The sequence below is a fragment of the Perca fluviatilis genome, chromosome 14 (assembly GCF_010015445.1).
Source record: "Perca fluviatilis chromosome 14, GENO_Pfluv_1.0, whole genome shotgun sequence".
Classification (NCBI taxonomy): Eukaryota; Metazoa; Chordata; class Actinopteri; order Perciformes; family Percidae; genus Perca; species Perca fluviatilis.
The window spans coordinates 31,233,801-31,255,095 of record NC_053125.1 but is presented as its reverse complement, the minus strand read 5'-3'; the positions used below and the strand labels follow the sequence as shown (position 1 = coordinate 31,255,095).

The window sequence follows — 21,295 nt, the reverse complement described above, 5'->3', positions numbered from 1 at the left end:
GATCACTGAATCAAATGCTGATGCAAAGCTCAGATGAAAGCTCTGAACTCAGATCTGACAGTTTTGTTGCTTTAAGAAACAAACATGCCGCCTGCCCAATCATAAGTAAGAAATGTTAGTGTTATTTTCTGTGCTATTTTTTCCATTGGCTGAACACATTTTCTTAACTTTTGATTGGTTGGGCAAGATGCACGTTTGGCACCCCTGTCCATTGCTGCAGTGTGGAGGGAAAGACGACGTGTTTTTCTAATCTGATCTTTAAACCAGTTTAAAGGACAATGGTAAACTTTATAATCCACTGCAGGCCTCCATGTCCAGTTTATTTGGTTTGTTAGATTGTTTTGATGATTAAAACACTAATGACATACAGTAAAATCACAGAGGACAGAAACGATTTCCATTGTCTGAACACACCACAAGATACAACAGCAACACGTTAAGACAATACCATCAACATGCTGCTCTTTCTTTCTTGATCATTAAAAGTGAAACATTGAGATTAAATAATGTGCATGGTACTTTGTTACCATTTCTTTAAACAGACTGTACTGCTGCGAGGCAAACAAAAATGTCTTTTTGCCCATAAAAATCAAAAGTCTTTTACGCTTCCTCTTCTAGAGTGTCTCTTTGTGGTGAAAGTTAAAGTTAAAGTCATTTCGTACCATGTTTCTCACAATTAGGCAGCATCTTCATATTAATGATTTTCCCAACGATTTCTTTTTCCCATTGTCACCCATTTAAGAGTTCCTAGAGAGGGTTGCATCTTTATTTTGTGCAGCCTGCACTGCAGACAGAGTGCAAAGCCCTGGACTCAGAGATTTCCTGTAACAGACCGTGATCACCATGAGTGCTGTGTAGATCCTCCCACTCACAAAGATATAAATCCTCAGACCGTACGTATGGTATCCACTCTCTCAAACAGGTATCATTCTGCACTGATCCTGAGACTGTACGCTATGCACCAAGTGCAGATCAAAGGAGGGGAATGAAGAAAAATCCCGGCATGCATGGCTATATTAATGTTCCTGTTGTTCTTTCTTTCTGAAGCAGCTTCTGGTAAATATCAGCTTTTATTGTGAAAAGATTCATGTAGACTTTATTTCTGACCTGTGTTACAGAATGATGTCATCTTGTTCTAGAAAGTGGGAATGCGATTTAAATTTACTTTATTTAAAATATCTATTCATCTGTTTAATTTCCTTTTGATAATGAGAATGGATTTATGAAACTGTGAATAATTTATGAACTGTTTTTCTTGAAGTAGTTAAAAGTTAGGCTTTTATGTATTTAGCATGTTTAAATGTATAGAACAGTATTGGTTTTGTTAGTTACAAGGGTTGTATTCAACTTTGTCAGTTAGCCTTCTTAAAATATGAGAGAGTGATCGTGCTGTTTCAGACTGTTTGACCAACTCCGCAGTTTAGACAAAGGTTTGTCGCCTTAATAAAGGTGGGAAAAGGAGAGAGGGAGGGAGAGAGAGAGGGAGAGAGAGAGAGAGAGGAAAATAGGCGGGGTGACGTGCGTTGAGCTGTGCAGTGTTGTGATTGGCTGGATTGAACAGGAAGAAATAAACCACTGTGGTGCTGAAGTCAGTTCAACCTGTTCTCAAACACCAACAACATTTCCTTCATCAGGAATCTTGTTGTTGCAGTTTTACATTCCATAACTGTGAAAGGGATCCGATCATAGCAAACAATGACCTGCTGAGACTTGAGTTGGTTAGAAATTAATCAGCTTCATGTGTCTCAACAACAGCTTGTTGCTTGATGCGTAAATATCTCTTTCACTCTCTTTCACTCTGTTCCTCCCTCTCTCTCTCTCATGGGCAAAAATATAAGTTTCCTAAGTCATATTAGCTTCCAACTGTTTGTTTTTGCAAATGACAAGTGACTCATTGAATGATTTCAGTTAAGAGCAGTAGTTCATAAATGTACAGTATATTTTTAGATATATCATTCAGTCGGTCTGCTATTATCTGCCCCTTTTGTTTTGTTTTTATAAAGGCCGAGTTTTCTTCTCGACATATTATATGATTTGCTCCCTTGTATTTATGGACATAGAAAAGAAAGACACTGAAGAACTTGGACTAATCTAGAATCTAGAATAATCTAGAAACTATAAAGAGAATTAAGTGATAAAATGAATGCACACTAAAAACATGACTGTCACAGTGTATTCATCAGTTATTTCCCCCCAACAAAATATAAGGTCAGAAACCACTGAAGTGTCCTCTCCCTGTTGTTACATTAGCCTTCACTATATAGTTACTGGTCCAGTGAGCTAAGACCCTGTTCACAGAAATAAAGTCGCGGGTGAAAATGACATATTTTATCAGATGTGCCTTTCGTTTAGACGGCGACAGTGTTTTTGGGGCTTAAAAACACAAAAAAGTGAAACCACCCTCCAGAGAGGAAATCTTAAAAACACTCCAGCCGTCTAAAGGGTAAAAACGCACTGTGTGTGTATGTTTGTGTGTGTGTGTGTTATGTGTGTGTGTGTGTGTGTGTGTGTGTGTGCCGTGTGTGTGCCCATCCCTAATCATCACAGTGTTTCTAACTTTGCAGTTAAAAAAAAAAGAGTTGAGAGGGACAGAGAGATACAGAAGAGAAAGAGGGGATGGGGGGGAATTCTTTACTATGTGTGTATGTTTCATTACTGGCTGAGATGCTAACTGTGAACCACAGAGACATTACAGAGATACATTACCTCTATTCAAATGTTGACCCTCTATTAGTTTTTGTTCCTCACAGCAGCTGATGACAGGAAGGACACACGTTAACATTCAGTTACTGCAGGACAAATAATGAGGCAACATTCTTAATCTAGCAAAGATATTGAATAATGTTCTCTATATACAATATGTATATAATATCTTAAGGAAATTCAAATTAATTAATTTAAGCAAATTTCCAGACATGGTGAAATGTCCCATTTGAAACAGATTTCTACTGATATATTTATATAGAGTTAGATTGTGACACATCGGTCTGACTCCTATCTATAAAATAATCCGCCAACATGTTTCCACGGCTCTGATTGGCTGTGTGAATGGCTCCATTTTCACATCCTAGTCTTCTAAAGAGTTGACCTGGTGGTAATAAAGTCCTGTGATATCTCTGCAGTTGTGACAGATCAGTGAACGTCTCCATCAGGTGAGACTCTACAGAGACCTTCTGCAGGGACACACCTGGAGACAACTGTTGAAATAACAGGACTTCTTATTATTAATAGTAGTTTTTTAATGTTTTTCAGACTTCATTGTGGTAACAGTGCACCCTGGAGATGATGCCATTCTGCCATGTCTGGCTGCTGATTCCTCCATCAGAGCTGTAGAGTGGACCAGACCTGACCTGGAGCCAAAGCTTGTCCTCTTAAACATCGATGGACACTTGGATCCAACCTACCAGCATCCAGACTTTAAGGACAGAGTGGACCTGGTGACCAGAGATCTGAAGGATGGAGACGTGTCGTTAATTCTGAAGAATGTGAGCAGATGCGACAACGGAACATACAAATGTCGAGTTATAACAGGTGGTTCAAGACACAACAAGAGAGCCATCAACTCTGAGCCAATCAGATCCATCCATCTGCAGGTTACAGAGCCAGCAGGTGAGTGAGTCTCTCTCAGTGAGTTTTTCTGAGTATCAGGTTGTAGCTGCAGTTTCAAACATCAGAGAGGATGAAGACTGCTCCACTATCACACATTTACTGACTCATATGTTTTATTCATCTTCAGGTTCTAAGGATGGATATATAAGTTATCTAACTTGGCCTGTAGGCTGATGAAGGTGCTTTTATCAACATCAGATATTAGAATAGAATAGATATTGATTGCCATTAGCACAGGTACAGAGCCATACAGGTGCTTTGGAAATCTTGTGCATTGTATCAGAAATACAATAGAAAAATACAATGAAAATATAAAGCTACATAAATAGATATGAATAAAGTCTTACAACAGCAATCACTTATATTCTGCACCAATTAGACTTCATACTCTCTGTGGTCTTTATTTAAATTTGATTAAAAAATTCCCTTACCTTAAATTCCAAATATTCCCATCTATCTACTACTTCCTTATTTTCTGTATTCAATCTCTCATAGTTTAAACATACCCATCATCTCTTAGAACATCTGCAGTAAACCTTCAGTAATCTTATTTTATATTTAGTCCTATTTTCTTTCCTGGGTAAAATCATATTTAGTTTTAGTAAGATTTAAAGATATACTATGTAACTTTTTCCACTTTGGTCCCCCTACAGGTTGTCTCTTTGGAACTACAGCTCGCGCGGCTGACATAGTGTTTCTTTAAGTAAGACAGATTAGGGCAGGACATCCCTTCATCTTGCTAGAAAACCAAAACACACTCCCTCTTCCTCTTTTCTTGGTAAAGAAGATAACAGTTCAGCTCATCCTTCAGCTTTCATGGCTACACATTTCTCAAGAGCAATTATTGACTGGGACACAAATAATACAGCCAAAATTGTTCTTTGTATATACACTCACCTAAAGGATTATTAGGAACACCTTACTAATACCGTGTTTGACCCCCTTTCGCCTTCAGAACTGCCTTATTTTTTCATGACATTGACTCAACAAGGTGCTGGAAGCATTCTTTAGAAATGTTGGGCCATGTTGATAGGATAGCATCTTGCAGTTGATGGAGATTTGTGGGATGCACATCCAGAGCATGAAGCTCCCATTCCACTACATCCCAGAGATGTTCTATTGGGTTGAAATCTGGTGACTGTGGGGGCCATTTTAGTACAGTGAACTCATCGTCATGTTCAAGAAACCAATTTGAAATGATTCGAGCTTTGTGACATGGTGCATTATCCTGCTGGAAGTAGCCATCAGAGGATGGGTCCATGCTGGTCATGAAGGGATGGACATGGTCAGAAACAATGCTCAGGTAGGCTGTGGCATTTAAACGATGCCCAATTGGTACTAAGCGGCCTAAAGTGTGCAAAAAAAACATCCCCCACACCATTACACCACCACCACCAGCCTGCACAGTGGTAACAAGGCATGACGGATCCATGTTCTCATTCTGTTTACACCAAATTCTGACTCTACCATCTGAATGTCTCAACAGAAATCGAGACTCATTAGACCAGGCAACATTTTTACAGTCTTCAACTGTCCAATTTTGGTGAGCTCGTGCAAATTGTAGCATAATTTCTCTATTTTTAGTGGAGATGAGTGGTACCCGGTGGGGTCTTCTGCTGGTGTAGCCCATCCACCTCAAGGTTGTTCGTGTTGTGGCTTCACAAATGCTTTGCTGCATACCTCGGTTGTAACGAGTGGTTATTTGAGTCAAAGTTGATCTTCTATCAGCTGGAATCAGTCGGCCCATTCTCCTCTGACTTCTAGCATCAACAAGGCATTTTCACCCCCCAGGACTGCCGCATACTGGATGTTTTTTCTTTTTCAGACCATTCTTTGTAAACCCTAAAAATGGTTGTGCGTGAAAATCCCAGTAACTGAGCAGATTGTGAAATACTCAAACCAGCCCATCTGGCACCAACAACCATATCACGCTCAAAGTAGCTTAGATCACCTTTTGTTCCCTTTCTGACATTCAGTTTGGAGTTCAGGAGATTGTCTAGACCTGGACCACAGCCCTAAATGCATTGAAGCAGCTGCCATGTGATTGGTTGATTAGATAATCGCATTAACGAGAAATCTTAGGTGTTCCTAATAATCTTTAAGGTGAGTGTATATACACAGTAGGTGTGGAACGGTACAAAAAAGTCACGGTACGATTCATACTTCGGTTCAGACATCACGGTTCGGTACAATGGAGGAATAAGCAAAACAAAAATGCTGAAGGCATGTTTTTTATTGTGCATGTCTCAGGCTGTACCACCTAGTGTCCTACAGTCTGTCCTCTGAGCTAGCTGTCTCAGGCTGTACCACCTAGTGTCATACAGTCTGTCCCCTGAGCTAGCTGTCTCAGGCTGTACCACCTAGTGTCCTCCAGTCTGTCCCCTGAGCTAGCTGTCTCAGGCTGTACCACCTAGTGTCATACAGTCTGTCCTCTGAGCTAGCTGTCTCAGGCTGTACCACCTAGTGTCCTACAGTCTGTCCTCTGAGCTAGCTGTCTCAGGCTGTACCACCTAGTGTCATACAGTCTGTCCTCTGAGCTAGCTGTCTCAGGCTGTACCACCTAGTGTCCTACAGTCTGTCCACTGAGCTAGCTGTCTCAGGCTGTACCACCTAGTGTCCTTCAGTCTGTCCTCTGAGCTAGCTGCCTCAGGCTGTACCACCTAGTGTCATACAGTCTGTCCTCTGAGCTAGCTGTCTCAGGCTGTACCACCTAGTGTCATACAGTCTGTCCTCTGAGCTAGCTGTCTCAGGCTGTACCACCTAGTGTCATACAGTCTGTCCACTGAGCTAGCTGTCTCAGGCTGTACCACCTAGTGTCCTACAGTCTGTCCACTGAGCTAGCTGTCTCAGGCTGTACCACCTAGTGTCATACAGTCTGTCCTCTGAGCTAGCTGCAACAGCATGAAGTATGTAAAGTAAGATGTAAACAGTAAACACAAAGTTCCCCACATCATCTCCAGACTCTCATCTGGAACAACAATAAGGATATAAGGATAAGACAATCAGCTATAAAACTGAAAATACAGCATCTCTTATTTATGAAAGTGCAAAGACCCTCCTCGTCACCTACAAAGCACTCCATAATCTCGCACCCAGTTACATTTCTGACCTCTTACCAGGCTATGTCCCTGCTCTCACCCTCCGCTCTTCCTCTACTGGCCTCCTTGTCACCCCCACATTCTGCCTCTCCACAATGGGGGCCAGGGCCTTCAGCCTTTTTAAGAAAGCATAGACTTTTGACGTTTTTAGCACTTTTCAGATGTTGTCTATTTTGTAAAAGGTTTTACTATGAAGCTAAATGTATTTTAATATATTTCCTTCTTTTATGCCCTCTAAACATGTAAGATGTCCTCGTGTATCTAGAAAGGCATCCGCCAAATAAAATGTATTATTATCATTATTATTATTATTATTATTATTATTATTATTATTACATAGAATATTAACAGAAAAAAATCCACTTAGGCCAGACCTTCCGCCACAAAAGATAAAAGAAAGTATTAGGTATACAAAGAGCGGTAGAAAGATTGATTAAAGAATTCTCAAAGAAGGCTCAGCTGCATCTTTCTCCCGTCGCGCCCCACTGTCTTTTGTACCTATACCGGCCCCCACACCTTGTCCCCCCTCCCCTTCTAACTGCCTGCGCAATGCCGCTGCACATGAGGAGAAAGCACAGGGTGGGGTGGGGGCTGCTCCTCAGTCACAGGACACAAGAGAGAGGTGACTGTTTAGCGGCCACAAGAGAGAAATACCTTGCGTGCATGCTGAACAATACTTGTGTCTTTTCTACAGAAATTCACCAGATTTGTCGCTAGTCGCTTTTTTGAACTGGACCGTCGACATGTAGTTGGAGCTCGGGAGCTTCAGAGCTAAGGGGAGGCTACAGATTAGGTGCCGGCCAGGCAGACACTATATTAGTAAAAGTAAACGGCTTAATGTTTCATTCACACACTTGTCGAAGTGATGAAAACCCATTGTTATCATCAGATGGGTGATGACTTTGTTCAGTTCATTTTCTCTCAACAGTGTGATGTTAGCATTAAAACACGGTGGGTGGAGTTAGCAGGCTAGCTAGTTACCAAACAAGCTAGGTAACATAACGTTATTATCACTAACATAGTGGACTCATGGAGAAATACATCAGTTACATTTTTTACATGATTGCTTCATTTACTAAGCATCATCTGTATTAGTGAAAAGAATCACTTTATCTGATGTTTAAAGTAAATAAATAGCCTTGCCTACAAGTATCAGGTTGTAGCTGCAGTTTCTAATATCAGAGAGGATGAAGACTGCTCCACTATCCACACATTTACTGACTCATATGTTTTATTCATCTTCAGGTTCAAACAGTAAAAACTCCAAGGATGACAACTCAACGAATGATGTCCCAGAGGATGAAAACTCCTCTCCTGTAGGCCGACACCATGGACTGGCAGCAGGTGTTCTGCTTCTTGTAGCTGTTGTTGCAGTGGGTGGGGTCCTGATATATAAAAGACATAAGGACAAGAGATCGGGACTAACTGCTGCCGATGCTGATAAAGCATCGGCCGTTCATTTTATCTGACAACTCCCAGAGCTCTTTACACCTGACTGTTTTCTCATGTATTGTAAATATTCAACACTTTTTCTTTCTGTAGATGTGTGTGCATAGCCGCTGTTTGTGTTTTGCGTCTGACTCCTCACAAGACACTTCTGACGGTATCAGTGTTGTTCTCTAAAGTCTTCCGAATCAAACCAGATCAATCGGGTCCCGGGAGGCGGAGATAGACAGCTGGAAACCCAACGATGTCTCTGCATAAGATGTGGACAACGTTGGATTTGATCGACAGTTGCTTGAGCCAGTTGCAAATCCATGTTACGAGACCTTCCTACCTTTTTAGCCAACGAGGAGACGATTCAAACGACACCATGGACTACAATGAAATGCTCCTCCTGTGATGTGTGTCTCTTGGTGTCACCATAAACAGGAACTTTTAAAATGCATGGCACACCTTGAACAATTTATAATTATTTATTTCTATATATTTATGTATGTAATTATTAAATTTTTGAGTGATTGATGTGTGTGTGTGTGTGTGTGTGTATGTGTGTGTGTGGTTGTTTGTGTATTTGAGAAGTTTTGTATTTTGCACTTCTTTGAACTTTCCAAATGGACCTAAGAAAAACGCACAGACATACCTGTAGAAAATAATTCATATAAAATCAATTCTTCAGTCTTTAGTCTTTAGGTCTTTAGTCTATAGTAAGCTGAGACATGTGGCTCTGGTCTTGTGTTGTCTGTATCTCACCAGATGTGTTTACAGTAGTGTATTTTAATCATTTTACAGATGCATGACTAGGAAGGACAAAAACTCAACTTTAGCCTCTGTAACTCTGTGTCACTAAGGCCTAGAATCACCTTGACATTTGCATCAAAAGATTTAGTGTTGCCTTTCCAATGATATCAGGCACACCCCAGAGTGTCAAAGTATATGGGAGCTGTACCACTCTTAATTTGGGTATTCCATTAAGAACAAAAAGAATGGAAGTCATATTTCAGTCAGATTTGTTCCTTTATAAGTATTTCATACATTGCACAACAACCAATAAATATCTACTGAACAGAGTCTAATAATAACAACTATGTACTGCTTCTGATTTTGTATTTATGAGCTTGTTTCTGTGCAGGATCAATAAACTCTGGTGTCAGTGGTTGTTTTTTGCGTGTGGTTCTGTGGGTTTCACATCTGACAGATGGAACATTTGTTCTGGTTGTGGCTAACCGATCGACATTTCTCTTCAGCACAGAGAACTGAGAATAAAGACACCGCAGACTATAAACAGCCAGCTGTTTGAAACTTTTACACCAATCACACACAGCTACAGAGCAGAGGGTCTGAGGTTAGATTCTGTAGTCAGTGAAGATTCAGTCCATTTTCTTAAGTTTAAAAGTCACAGAAATCATCAGTTTATTTATATCAGCTCATGATTATAGTCTGATGATCTTTAATGAGCAGATATTGATTATATATGTTGTTCTTCCACACCAGACATATTCACAGTTACACTCAGACTGCTTTTCATTTTTCAAAACACAAAAGGCATCAGACCACAGATACACACACACACACACTCCACTAAAACAGACACACAGAGCAAACAAAGACACTGCAGTGTACTGTACAATTTACCATTGCTGACCTTGTTTGAAGGTGTCTTCGTTTCTGTCTTCCTGTAAATTGTTCTGTGTGTAATATTGAGAGTCTATTTCCTTGTATTTGTATCAGAAAGTTTATTCTGACATGAAAATATTAAGCCATGACCTTTATATTTAACCTGCAATGCTATTTTGAACAAGACACAAATGATTCATAGCAAGAAGAAATAAATGAGAATAAGAATGCAACATTTTGACTTTCTCATACATCTCTGTTACAAAACAAATTTTATGTTTAAAAACGAATAAGTAACGGGTTCATAGTTTGGCCTCCAGTACTGCTACTTGTAGCTCTCTCTAGAACCATTTTACCCTGAAATAACTTGGACAACAGCACATCCAAAGTAACTCAACTACCACTGACTTACTGTATAGATCCATTTACAGGTCACACACAGACACGTTTCTTCCTAGTTATGTAAGTTTAGCCAGATTCACTATCTTGCATACATCAAGATGATCAATGACACGGTAATGATTAAGGTATTGCAGCATGTAGAGTGTCTTCAACTTCACTAATTAGGATGAGCTAAGCCGCTATAATAATAAATAATATAATCAAATAGAAATATAATGTTGATATGATAGACATATAAGTATGTGTTTAAATGTCTCCAACTGACACTGTGCAAAAGTGCTGTATAAAAAGAGTCAGCTGATAAATCCCATGCCAGAACTAGAAGTGGAGAACTGCTGGTCTCTACGAGGTATTGGCAGTGTAGAGCCTGTAAATCTGCAGACATAATGTAGGTAATGTCTTGGGCACCATCTGGTGGACATGCACCGGCATTACAACAGTATGGAAAAGAAGGTTTACAGTCCCACAGCAAGGGACAAATGTGTGAACACAACAAGATCTTGCCTCTGTTTACCACTGATATGTGGTCAGAAAGAGACTAAAATAGATAGTATCTGCATGCTATCAAAGTACACACCAAGGATCAACCAGAAAAAAAAACGATAAAAATGTTGGAAAAAATATTTTTTAGGTGAAAAAAGCAACAAAACATTGAGATAGGGACAACAAAAGTGTTTTTTTCATGGTCGAGGGAAAGACAACAAGGGTTAAAAAGCTGGCGCCTACATTACCCACAATGCAGTGGTGGGGTATCCTGGAGCCTCTAGCCTGCAGCACAGATGAGCAGTGAGCTACAGAGGTCTGTGAGCTCAATTCCTTCCTTCCTTCCTTCCTTCCTTCCTTCCTACCACAGTAGGTGGTATTAGATATGGACAACAGGAGCATGAATGACTGGTGATGATCAGCTGTTGCTGTCTGCATATCCAACAACAGCTGCTCCACATCTGTTCATAACAATAAACCACTTTTAGATACAAAGACAAAGTCTATCTTTAGGGAAATGACAACTACAGTCTGACAACATGTAAGGAAATAAACTTCATCAACAACATTCATCTCTGTGATTATAAACGAACAAGAGACTAACTGAGCTGCTAACTGCAGGAGGAGAAACCACGCGGCTGCTACACCCTCCTACACAGAGGACATGGGTGTTAGAACTGCTCTGACCAACCTCAGACCCCCTCCACCTTGTGTTGAGACTGGTCTGGTCTACCACCTGGTGGTGTTCTGTCAGTACTGCTTCTCCACTGTCCTCACAGGAAACACTGGGCCCTGTTTTAACGATCTGAAATGCAAGTATCAAATGTGAAACACAAGTATCTTTGTGGGCGGATGTCGGCTGCTGTTGCTATTATAACGGCGGGATAAATGAGTCTTGCGCCCGACACAAATCTAAAACGGGTTGGTCTGAAGTAGCTAGGTGTGGTTTGGGCGTAACGTGAAAATAACCAATCAGAGCGTCATCTCACATTCCCTTTAAGAGCAGATGGCAGATTGCTATTATGACGGCAGATTTGCCTGGCGCACGCCAGCGGGAGCTGTCCGGGATGCAGCAAACTAATAAATGCCCGTCTTGACCGGGTGGCTGTTGCTGCGGCCTCTCGGGCGCATCTCCTCAAGTCTGGAGAGGATTGCTGCAGCCATGGAGCGTGGGCCTCCAAACGCTGTACTGTAAAGGTCCTCCTGATCTATCCAAACACCTGAAGCACATTTTCAGTAATATTTTTCCTTGTAATTATGTATGGTTTGCAAAAATGGGAACTGCTGCAAGTTGGTTTTCTTGTACCGCATTATCACTGTTAGTTTTTTAATAGTACACGTATGATTTCTCGTTTTCTTATTTGAAGTACTTTTTGAACTCCGTTATTGAGCCGAATTTTGAATGAAAATAGTCTGTTGATGAAAGTGCAAGACAGATGGATTCTGGGTCAGACTTGACTGAGCATGCTTCAGACTCGTGGTGTGAAAATAGAGCGACACTCTGCACTCTGTCTAAAGGCCGTTTTACAGTTGTGCGGAGGCTCCACGCAGAACTCTCGCCGTAGCCTTAAAAGTGGCCTGATGTTTATACTTGTGCGCTGGTGTGTGCGTCGAGCGAGCCGCATGTGTGTGTGTGTGTGTGTGTGGGGAGTGTGTGGTAGAGAGAAGTGAGAGAGTGCCAGCGATTAGCTTCGGAGCGAGTAGCGACTCTAGAGTCCTATTGAGAGAACCAAAGTGTCTCCCCTGTTCTTTCTGACCACGGTGGGAAATCTGGAGCAGGAGAAGTTAACCCTCTCCTTGATCTCATGTTGTTTATGGAGAAGGAGAACCAGGAAATGAGCCGAGAAAAATGCAACGCTGCCAAGCCACGGCCCGAGCTACGTGCGTCGCCGCGTCGTGTAGTTACATTTTTCGAGAGGTGCACGTCAGGCTACGACATATGGTCTGGCGAAGACAGAGAGGGGTCTGCGTCTACCGATTCGACGCACAACTATAAAAAGGCCTTAAGACCCGCCCGCTCGCGCTCCACTCCGCTCACATGCTCTGCTTTAGACTAGCGCCACTGACTTTAGACCAGGTTTTTCCAGTGGCAGAATTGTTTTCTGAAACTGCAAAATAGCACCAGGGAACGTTTGTGCTCCTCTTTTCTCTGAACCGCTCCCGGGAGCGCAAATGCATTCCCTAATTTACCGACGTGCGTCTGTGGAGGGAAAAGTCCGCTGTGCGTCGGGTGCAAAATAGGAATGATACATGCGTCGGTGTACAAAGGCAATTGCGCTGGGTGCAAGATAGGGCCCTAAATGTTTTACATGGAATAGTAAATGTGTAAAAGGCTTATATGTTTGTGTAGGAAAAGAAGACGTAACATATTTAAATGTATTTTCTTAATTAAGTGTTGCATCCAACTTTCTCGGTAAAATAAAATAAATGATATAATGAAGAAAATGAAATTAAACTATAAAAGAGCGATCATACTGTTTTAGACTATTTGACCTACTGCACAGTTTAAAAAAAGGCTTGTTGGTTAAATAAGGGGAGAGAGAGGAAGGGACTGTAAACTGTAGGGAGGAGGGGAGAGAGAGAGGAAGGGAGGGAACTAGACTGTAGAGAGAGTGAGAAAGTGAGAGGGGGGGAGGCTGGGAGGGGTGAGGACCCATTCATCTTAATACCAGTTTTCTCACGTGTCATATATTCAACACTTCTCTTACTGTGGGTGTGTGTGGTAATATAAAGCCGTGTGTTGCCTGCTTGGAATGATTTCCAGCTAATGATTTAAAATGATCTAACATTGAATGGTTTAAACTGAGGAGCTGATTACATTGTGAATATTGTTGTTATTGTAATTATAAAATCATCTGATTTTTGCTAAAGGAAATGTTATGAAATGTGAACTACAGAAAAGTGATGATCTTTGAAATCAGTTGATTATTATTTAATATGAGTCAGTGGATGAAATAATAATGATCAGAGACATGATGGAAGTTGATAACTCAGTTTTAACATTCAGATACCTTAATGGGCTTTAAACTGTTTTACTCTTTCATCATATTTTAATAAATACTTTATTTTGCTACATTTTGGATTCTCAAGTTGTTACTTTTATATATTCATTGTTGTGCATTTATTATTCTTTGAACACAAATAAAGCCGCTCCAAATATCCAATCTCATATGGTTTGTGTGTGTTATATTAATATGTTAAATGTGTAGAGGAGGAGCAGAGACTGGGGGGAGGATGTGATCCTGAGAGACTAAGATCTGAATCTGATGGAGGGTCTCTGGTCTCAGCTGAAGACACCTATGTCCAACATGTCAAGGATTTCAGGAACAAACCCAAACTTGTTTTAATGCTGTAGTAAACGCCGTTGGGGCTGTGCGGATGGCAAATTACCCAGGTGCAGCCTGGGGGGCTGTGCGCAGAGAGTCTGCAAGATTTTGTAAAGACACAGACGCCATACTACAGACCGTAAGAGAAAAGTTCAGTTCTCAGAGCTGCTCTACCTTTGACTACAATCAGTATGAACGTTATAGACGACCATGCGTGCTGACCATAAGAAACATGAAACCTGTTTTAAAGGTTGATCAGCTCTCTCAACTATCCTTTAGAACAGTCTGGTGATGCTTTGCCCCCCTGTGGTAGACTTGATATTGAAAGTGAAGAGGATTCTGGTAGAGTATAAAGACCCACCACGCCCTGTGCTCCAGGGTAACCGCAGCAGGAGAAACACAATCCACTTGGACCGTGTCCAAGTCCTGATGATGCAGGGCTGATGTGGGGCTGGGTGGATTTCGTGTTTTGAAATGATTAAAGCACCTCCCCCATGCTCTTAGTCTGAGCTGTTAACATGAGGTCTTTTATTCCACAAGGAGCTGAGTCACCGTACAACAGCTGCATGGGAACAATCACCCACACTGAGGAGGTGGTGCAGTACTCCAACGTCTAGGCTAGATAGATAGATAGATAGACAGACTTGTATTTATCTCTAATTGTGAAATGTCAGTGCTACAGCAGCTAAATGTCAGACACAAAGCACACAAACAAAATATACAATAAATAATAAATAGTGGAACAAAATAAAGATAAAAAAATATAAAGGAAAGAATGTGCAAACATCTATACAAGTTAGGAATGAAAAAAATGATTCTCTCTCTGTGGACCATTTGGACCAAAGACAGTTGGAATCAGCTCTGAGATCATCTTCATTTTATATCTTTATTATGAAGCTGAAGACTGTATTATGTATCTAGGTGTGTCTGAATGTGTGTGTGTGTGTGTGTGTGTGTGTTTTAATTTTATAGATTTGTCTTGTTAGAATCAGTTCAGCTTTATGGGTGTGTATTTGACAGAATAACCTAAATGTAACATGTTTTGCATTCAGACTTGTTGGAACTGATCCAAGAAACAGAAACATGTTTACTTGCAGACAAACTGCTGATCTGATAGAAAACAGATGCACTGAACTGTATGTAAAATATAAATGAACTCTTTTCACATATTGATGCATTAATGCATTTCTGTTTCTGTCTGTCCACTGGGCCTTTTGTCCTTCTAGTGGTGGAGCTGATTTGATTACCCTGCTGACTTCCCGTAAATGAAAGCCTTTCCAGTGAAATGATCCTCTGGAGAACAGGGTGAAAGCTGCCTCCTGCTATGGAACTAGGCCTGATTCCTGTGCTGCTCCATAATATCGTGTTAGAACGAGACGCCAAGGGGTCTTGACCAAGCAACTTAGAACATATGTACATAACAGTTCTTAATTACTTATATTAATAACAGATTAGCTCTGTCTGGCTTTTTGGGGGGTTTTGCAGAAAGCTTTCTTTTTCGGTAATGAATTATTGATGCTAAAGATAACAGCAAAGCTGCTGAGAATAGTGGTCGAAACAGGGAGTGGCTTGTTTAGGAGAACTAATCACAAACAGTATCTCTTTGTCTCAGTAACTCCTAAGGTACTTAATTTTAAACCAGGTTTGACTCAGTGTGAAGGGAGTCAAAAATGAACTAATCTCATAAATATCTCTCTGGCCTTGAACAGCACATAATATACATGTATAACCCTAACCCATACACATGGTGAGCTTTAAAAAAAAAATTTAAATTTATTTTGATTAGGACAATGCACATTAATGAATATTTCTGTAAATGCGCCAGTGTTAGACAGTCGGCTAATTCTCAACTGTAGTCTTAGTTACCTAGCATACGCGTCTTTATGGTGGGAGGAAACCAGAGGGGGAGGAGTTCAAAAAGCTAATGACTATAACACACTCTCTGTTCCTGACTCGAGATAAAACAGGAACAGCCTTTTGCCACAGTCAGTCCTGTCCAGAAACTAGAATTTGGACCATCTTTAATCCTCCTGATGTGGGCATCAATGAGGACAACTATGATGTAAGCTATGAGTTATTGTTTGATTAAATGATTGATGTCTAAATACTTTGTAGACAGAGTTACCTTGTTATTATCTAATGTAGGTTACTGATAATGTAGTCATGTTGCATATAACTGTGTATATTCTTATTATTCTCCCTATTTTATTTTAACCTGACTTCAAACCATTTCACATTCAGCTTCCTCTCTGAAAGGAACACCCATTAAGTTGCTTAACTTAGTTCCATAAATATCTAAACCCTCCCACAAAGTCAACAGAGGGGGGAAGAAGAGACTGAAGTCATGAAGGTCACAACTGCATGCTTTTAATTTGAAGGGTCTTACAATTGCAACAGAACCAAAAATAGCTGCATTTATAAAGAGTATACATAGTGTGATGGTGCAGAGAGAGAAGAGTTAATAAATTAGACTGAGGTCAGTCAGTGCTCTGTGTACGTGTTTGTCTGATCAGTAAAGATGGCTGCTGCTTCCTCTTCTGTTGTAACCGTAATACAGTCTATAGCTGTAAATTAAGTCTGGCTGCTTTATCTTCTTTAAAGTCACAGTTTATTGTTTTCACACTGCAAAATAACTTTGCGTAAAAGCTGCTGCAGCCCCGGCCAAAAAATACATGTAGCCTATTGTTGCTGCTATTGAACTGTTTTGTGTTTTACAGAGAGGTGTTTCTATTGTTTTGTCCACCACATTTATATCAATAAGCTAAATAACTTTAGGAAACAGGGCCATAATAAATAACACGTTTGAATAGCATTTCATAGGCTAGATTTTAGAACTTTTTTCTAGACGTTTCCATCGTTTCCCATGTCAAATTCCTCAACGTCCTCTAGTAACCCGGGCTGTGAGACCCCCCACTTAAATACAGAGGTGGGTAGTAACGAGTTACATTTACTCCGTTACATTTACTTGAGTAAGTTTTTGAAAAAATTATACTTCTAGGAGTAGTTTTAAATCACTATACTTTTTACTTTTACTTGAGTAGATTTGTGAAGAAGAAACTGTACTCTTACTCCGCTACATTGGGCTACAGTGATCTCGTTACTTTTCTTTTTACTTCTTTGGTATTCTACGCGTCATAGTTTGTATTCCCCCGCGTAACCCTCGTTTTAATGTTTTATTTTGAAAGAGAGAGAGAGAGAGAGAGAGAGAGAGAGAGAGAGAGAGAGAGACTTCCGCCAAAGGCTCTACCACTTACGTGACAGTTCACCAATCAAACGTAGTTGTGCAGTCTCGTCAGCTGGCAACAAAAAATAGGCGACGCTGATGCGTAAATCAACGCTTATCAATATCACTTCCCCATCAGTCAGGACCAAGATCTGACCATAATTACACTTGTGCTTTCCATAAACTGCCGTAATTAGCCTATTATCTCAGTTGCAATCCTGCCAGTGGAAGCGATCCTGAGAGCAAATAAAAAATATAAAAAACATAATTCAAACCGCTGTGCGCATTGGCTCAAGAAGCAGAGAAATAGCTATATAATTCCCTCCCATTCAAATCTATATATTTCATAAATATACCCATCAGGGAATGTTTACGGCGTTGTCGGTCTCTAAATGTTTTAACTTTTATGAGCCACTCTCTCTCTCTCTCTCTCTCTCTCTCTCTCTCTGCCTGATCTTCTATAAGAACGGTGATGCCGTTATCAATCGACCTATTGATTGGTCAGTAGGCGGTGCTTTTACACCGGTTGATCTCTGATCTCCAACACAACCTGCTCCCGACCAGGTTAGGCATCCAGCATGAGTTACCACGGCGATTGAACCCGGTATCAAGTGATCCACCTTGGTGATAAAGAAAACCCTGGGTTGAACCTGAAGTTAGCTGTTAACCCCAAATCTTGCTTCATAGTCCAGGCCTCTGGCCTCATAATGAAAGCATGGTTACCTTAGTAAAAGTGCCAAACAGCAGCTCCGTTACCTTGTTCTAGTTCTGACTGGAGAGCCTGGTAAAATAAAGTAGGTTTGGAAATTTGTGTTACTTGTGCTTATTTATTTTTATGTATTATTATTTTATGTATTTTATTTTTTAAGTACTTGAATTTACCTGGATTATTTTTATGTAAGCTATTTTGTAATTAATTAATTTTTATTAATTTTATTGATTGGATGAACTATAATTTGCCTAAAGATGATTATTTAGTATTTTTGTCCGTCTGATTGAATGCTTATGTTAAAAAAATAAATCAGACGTTACTCAACAGTTACTCAGTACTTGAGTAGTTTTTTCACAGAGTACTTTTTTACTCTTACTCAAGTAATTATTTGGATGGCTACTTTTTACTTTTACTTGAGTCATATTATTCTGAAGTAACAGTACTTTTACGTGAGTACAATTTTTGGCTACTCTACCCACCTCTGCTTAAATATGCGAGTTCAGACAGCAGACCAGTGCTTTATTTGCACAGGGGAGCTGACTTTGGTGACACACTGTCTCTAGATTAAGGTTTTCTGACCTTACTAGATACTTCAGACCTCCAGAGGAAAGACAGTGATTAATAGACTACTGTCTGTCATTCCTGTGCATGCTGCTCAGATTATGGTGCGTTCTTTTTGTCAACCAAAGTCGATCTACGAGTCGTTTTTCGGAAAAAGAACGCCCCCGAGGTCGTATATACGACTCGTCAAGTCGTCTGAACTCAGAGGACCCCGAGTTCGTTTCTCGTTTTTCGACACGGATGTGATGTCACACTCGAGCGACAAGTCGCCATTACAAGACAAAAAGAACGCACCATTAGACAGCAGTTTAGATTAGACAGCAGCAGAGCCACACTTTATTACATCAAAATGGCCGACACTCTCTCCACTGCTGTCATGGCTCCATTAATGTTCCTGTTCTTGCTTTTCTCTGCAGCAGCTTCAGGTAAATTCTATCCGTTCTATCCAGAAAAGATTTATATAGACTTGATTTCTGACCCGTATTGTTATGATGCATGTGTAACAAAGATAGTTACAGGGTTTGTACAGTGTATAGATTAAGAAGGATCTGTTTTACATGTCATCTTTCAAAATAAGGTTTATGTGAACTATATCTGTAGTAGGTCTATGTGAGGAATAATAACGGTAGTGTGGAGCAAGCCGGTGTTATGGGTTTGACGCGCTACAGAGGTTTCAAGCCCGGGAGTTTGTGTTTGGGTCTACAGAGAAATAACAGACCATAGAATGATGTGACTGACCTATGTCGTAGGCTAAGTAAGTGTAGTAGGTGTTGTGTTCAACTTTGTCAGTTACTTTAACATTTAAAAGAGGGATCGCCATACGTGTTTCTGACTGCGCAGTTTTGAATGAAAAAAATGTGTGTGTGTGTGTGTGGGGGGGAGGGGGAGACAGACAGATATAGAGAGAGGGTTATGTGTGCACCAAGGTTATTATAGTTTTGCATTTTTCATTAGTTTTTATTTTTATTTCATTTTGACTTTTTGTTTTCAAATTCAGTTTAGTTTTATTTAGTTTTTAAATCGAGTTTGCTAGGTTAGTTTAGTTTTTATTTTCTTTAAATGCTTAGTTGTAGATTCATTTTTATTAGTTTTAGTCTTTTTTGTAATATGGGTTATTTGTTGGGGGCAAGATTGAAAAAGGTCAGAAAAAAGTATTGTGTAATAATAGCTCAGCAAAAACATCATACAATTTTAGAAATATGTATTCGCAATGTATTCAACAATAACACCAGTACATAAAATGTACATATGATAATGAGCACAAATACAGTATCTAACAAAAGTGAGTACACCCCTCACATTTTAGTAAATATTTCATTATATCTTTTAATTGACAACACTGAAGAAATACCCCTTTTTTTACAAAATAAAAAAATAAATTTTCACCTTGTATAACAGTGTAAATGTGCTGTCCCCTCAAAATAACTCAACACACAGCCATTAATGTCTAAACCGCTGGCAACAAAAGTCAGTACACCCCTATATTAAATGTTAAATTAAAATAGCCCCACATCATCACATACCTTTCACCATACCCCCACATCATCACATACACATACACCATACCTAGAGATTGGCGTGGTTTTATGTCGGTTAGCCTAATAGCTGGTTTGATTTGCAGTGAGAGATGATTTTATGGAAAGTCCCCCATGCCTAGGTATGGATATTTTAATTCCAAAGGCCAAGGGAAATTCATCAGGATGCATAGTATCCTGGATCCATGAAATAACTGGCCTTTAAAATAAACATCTGCCTGCCTCTATGGGAATTTAACATAGGGGTGTACTCACTTTTGTTGCCAGCTGTTTGGACATTAATGGCTGTGTGTTGAGTTATTTTGAGGGGATAGCACACTTACACTGTTATACAAGCTGGACACTTAATACTTTACATTGGAGCAAAGTGTAATTTCTTCAGTGTTGTGCCATTAAAAGTTAATTAAAATAAATAAATAAAAATATTTACTAAAATGTGAGGGGTGTACTGACTTTTGTGAGATACTGTATGTAAACAGTCTACACAAGACGCAGTAGGAAATGCAAAATGTGTTAATAACTGTGCCAGGAAAAACCTTAAATGGCCAACAGACTAAAGAAGACATACATAAACTTCCTTAACTTCTTGCAGGACATGAACACCTGTTTCCTGGGTGAAAGTCTTTTTAAAATGGAGTAACTTTTATTATTATTTTCTCTCTTTCATTCATTCATTCTTTCTCTCTCTCTCTCTCTCTCTCTCACTCTCTTTTTTTTTTGCACACTGTGAAATGTTTTGCGAAATATATGTTTTAATTAACATTTACCTATGAATTTAGTAAGGTATAATCACCGAGAGGCAGGGCAATAAACAGTTTGATATGGACAACCGTGGAAGCATTTCCCCAGGTAGTTCTTCCCCATCGGCTGTGTGGAGTACCAGAGATGTGGTTTGGGGTCCTTCAGTGGATGGAGGTAGAAGGCGGTGATACCCGGCGGACGTCTGGCGAGATATTTTTGAAGCTCAGGACTGGACATCTGGGGTTGCCTGGCTCCGCATACATTGCGCCTCGGAGGTTTTCCTTGTTTGGGTCATTTGAATGTTTGTGGTTCTTCGTCTCCGATTGTACGACAAACTAACGTTATTCATCCCCGGGGCGTCATCCACTTTTATGGCGAATGAAGACGCAGTCAGTTCCCGAGTGCCCTCCCTGCCTCGCCAAGCAAAGCTGGAGGTCAAACCAAACTTTGGAAACTAGACCTAACGGGGTGTCCGGGGAGAGAGCTGTGGATTCACGCAGCAATTTCAGGTCAGCCTCGGTGACGTGGGGATGGTGTTTCGCCTTGTC

At 40.2% G+C, this 21,295-nt stretch overlaps 1 protein-coding gene and 2 pseudogenes across 1 annotated transcript; 2 read left to right on the top strand and 1 right to left on the bottom strand.

The window, feature by feature from the left end:
* The window catches only part of LOC120572864, a 642,621-nt pseudogene that overhangs the window by 581,800 nt on the left and 39,526 nt on the right, over positions 1 to 21,295 (bottom strand).
* Positions 1 to 21,295, top strand: part of LOC120572818 — a 37,569-nt pseudogene that overhangs the window by 13,527 nt on the left and 2,747 nt on the right.
* On the top strand, positions 857 to 9,303 carry LOC120572887 (hepatitis A virus cellular receptor 2 homolog). The gene is made up of 3 exons (XM_039822402.1): positions 857 to 1,056; positions 3,253 to 3,609; positions 7,953 to 9,303. Exons 1-3 carry the CDS (start codon positions 1,008 to 1,010, stop codon positions 8,174 to 8,176), a joined length of 630 nt encoding a protein of 209 aa, XP_039678336.1. The 5' UTR covers positions 857 to 1,007; the 3' UTR covers positions 8,177 to 9,303.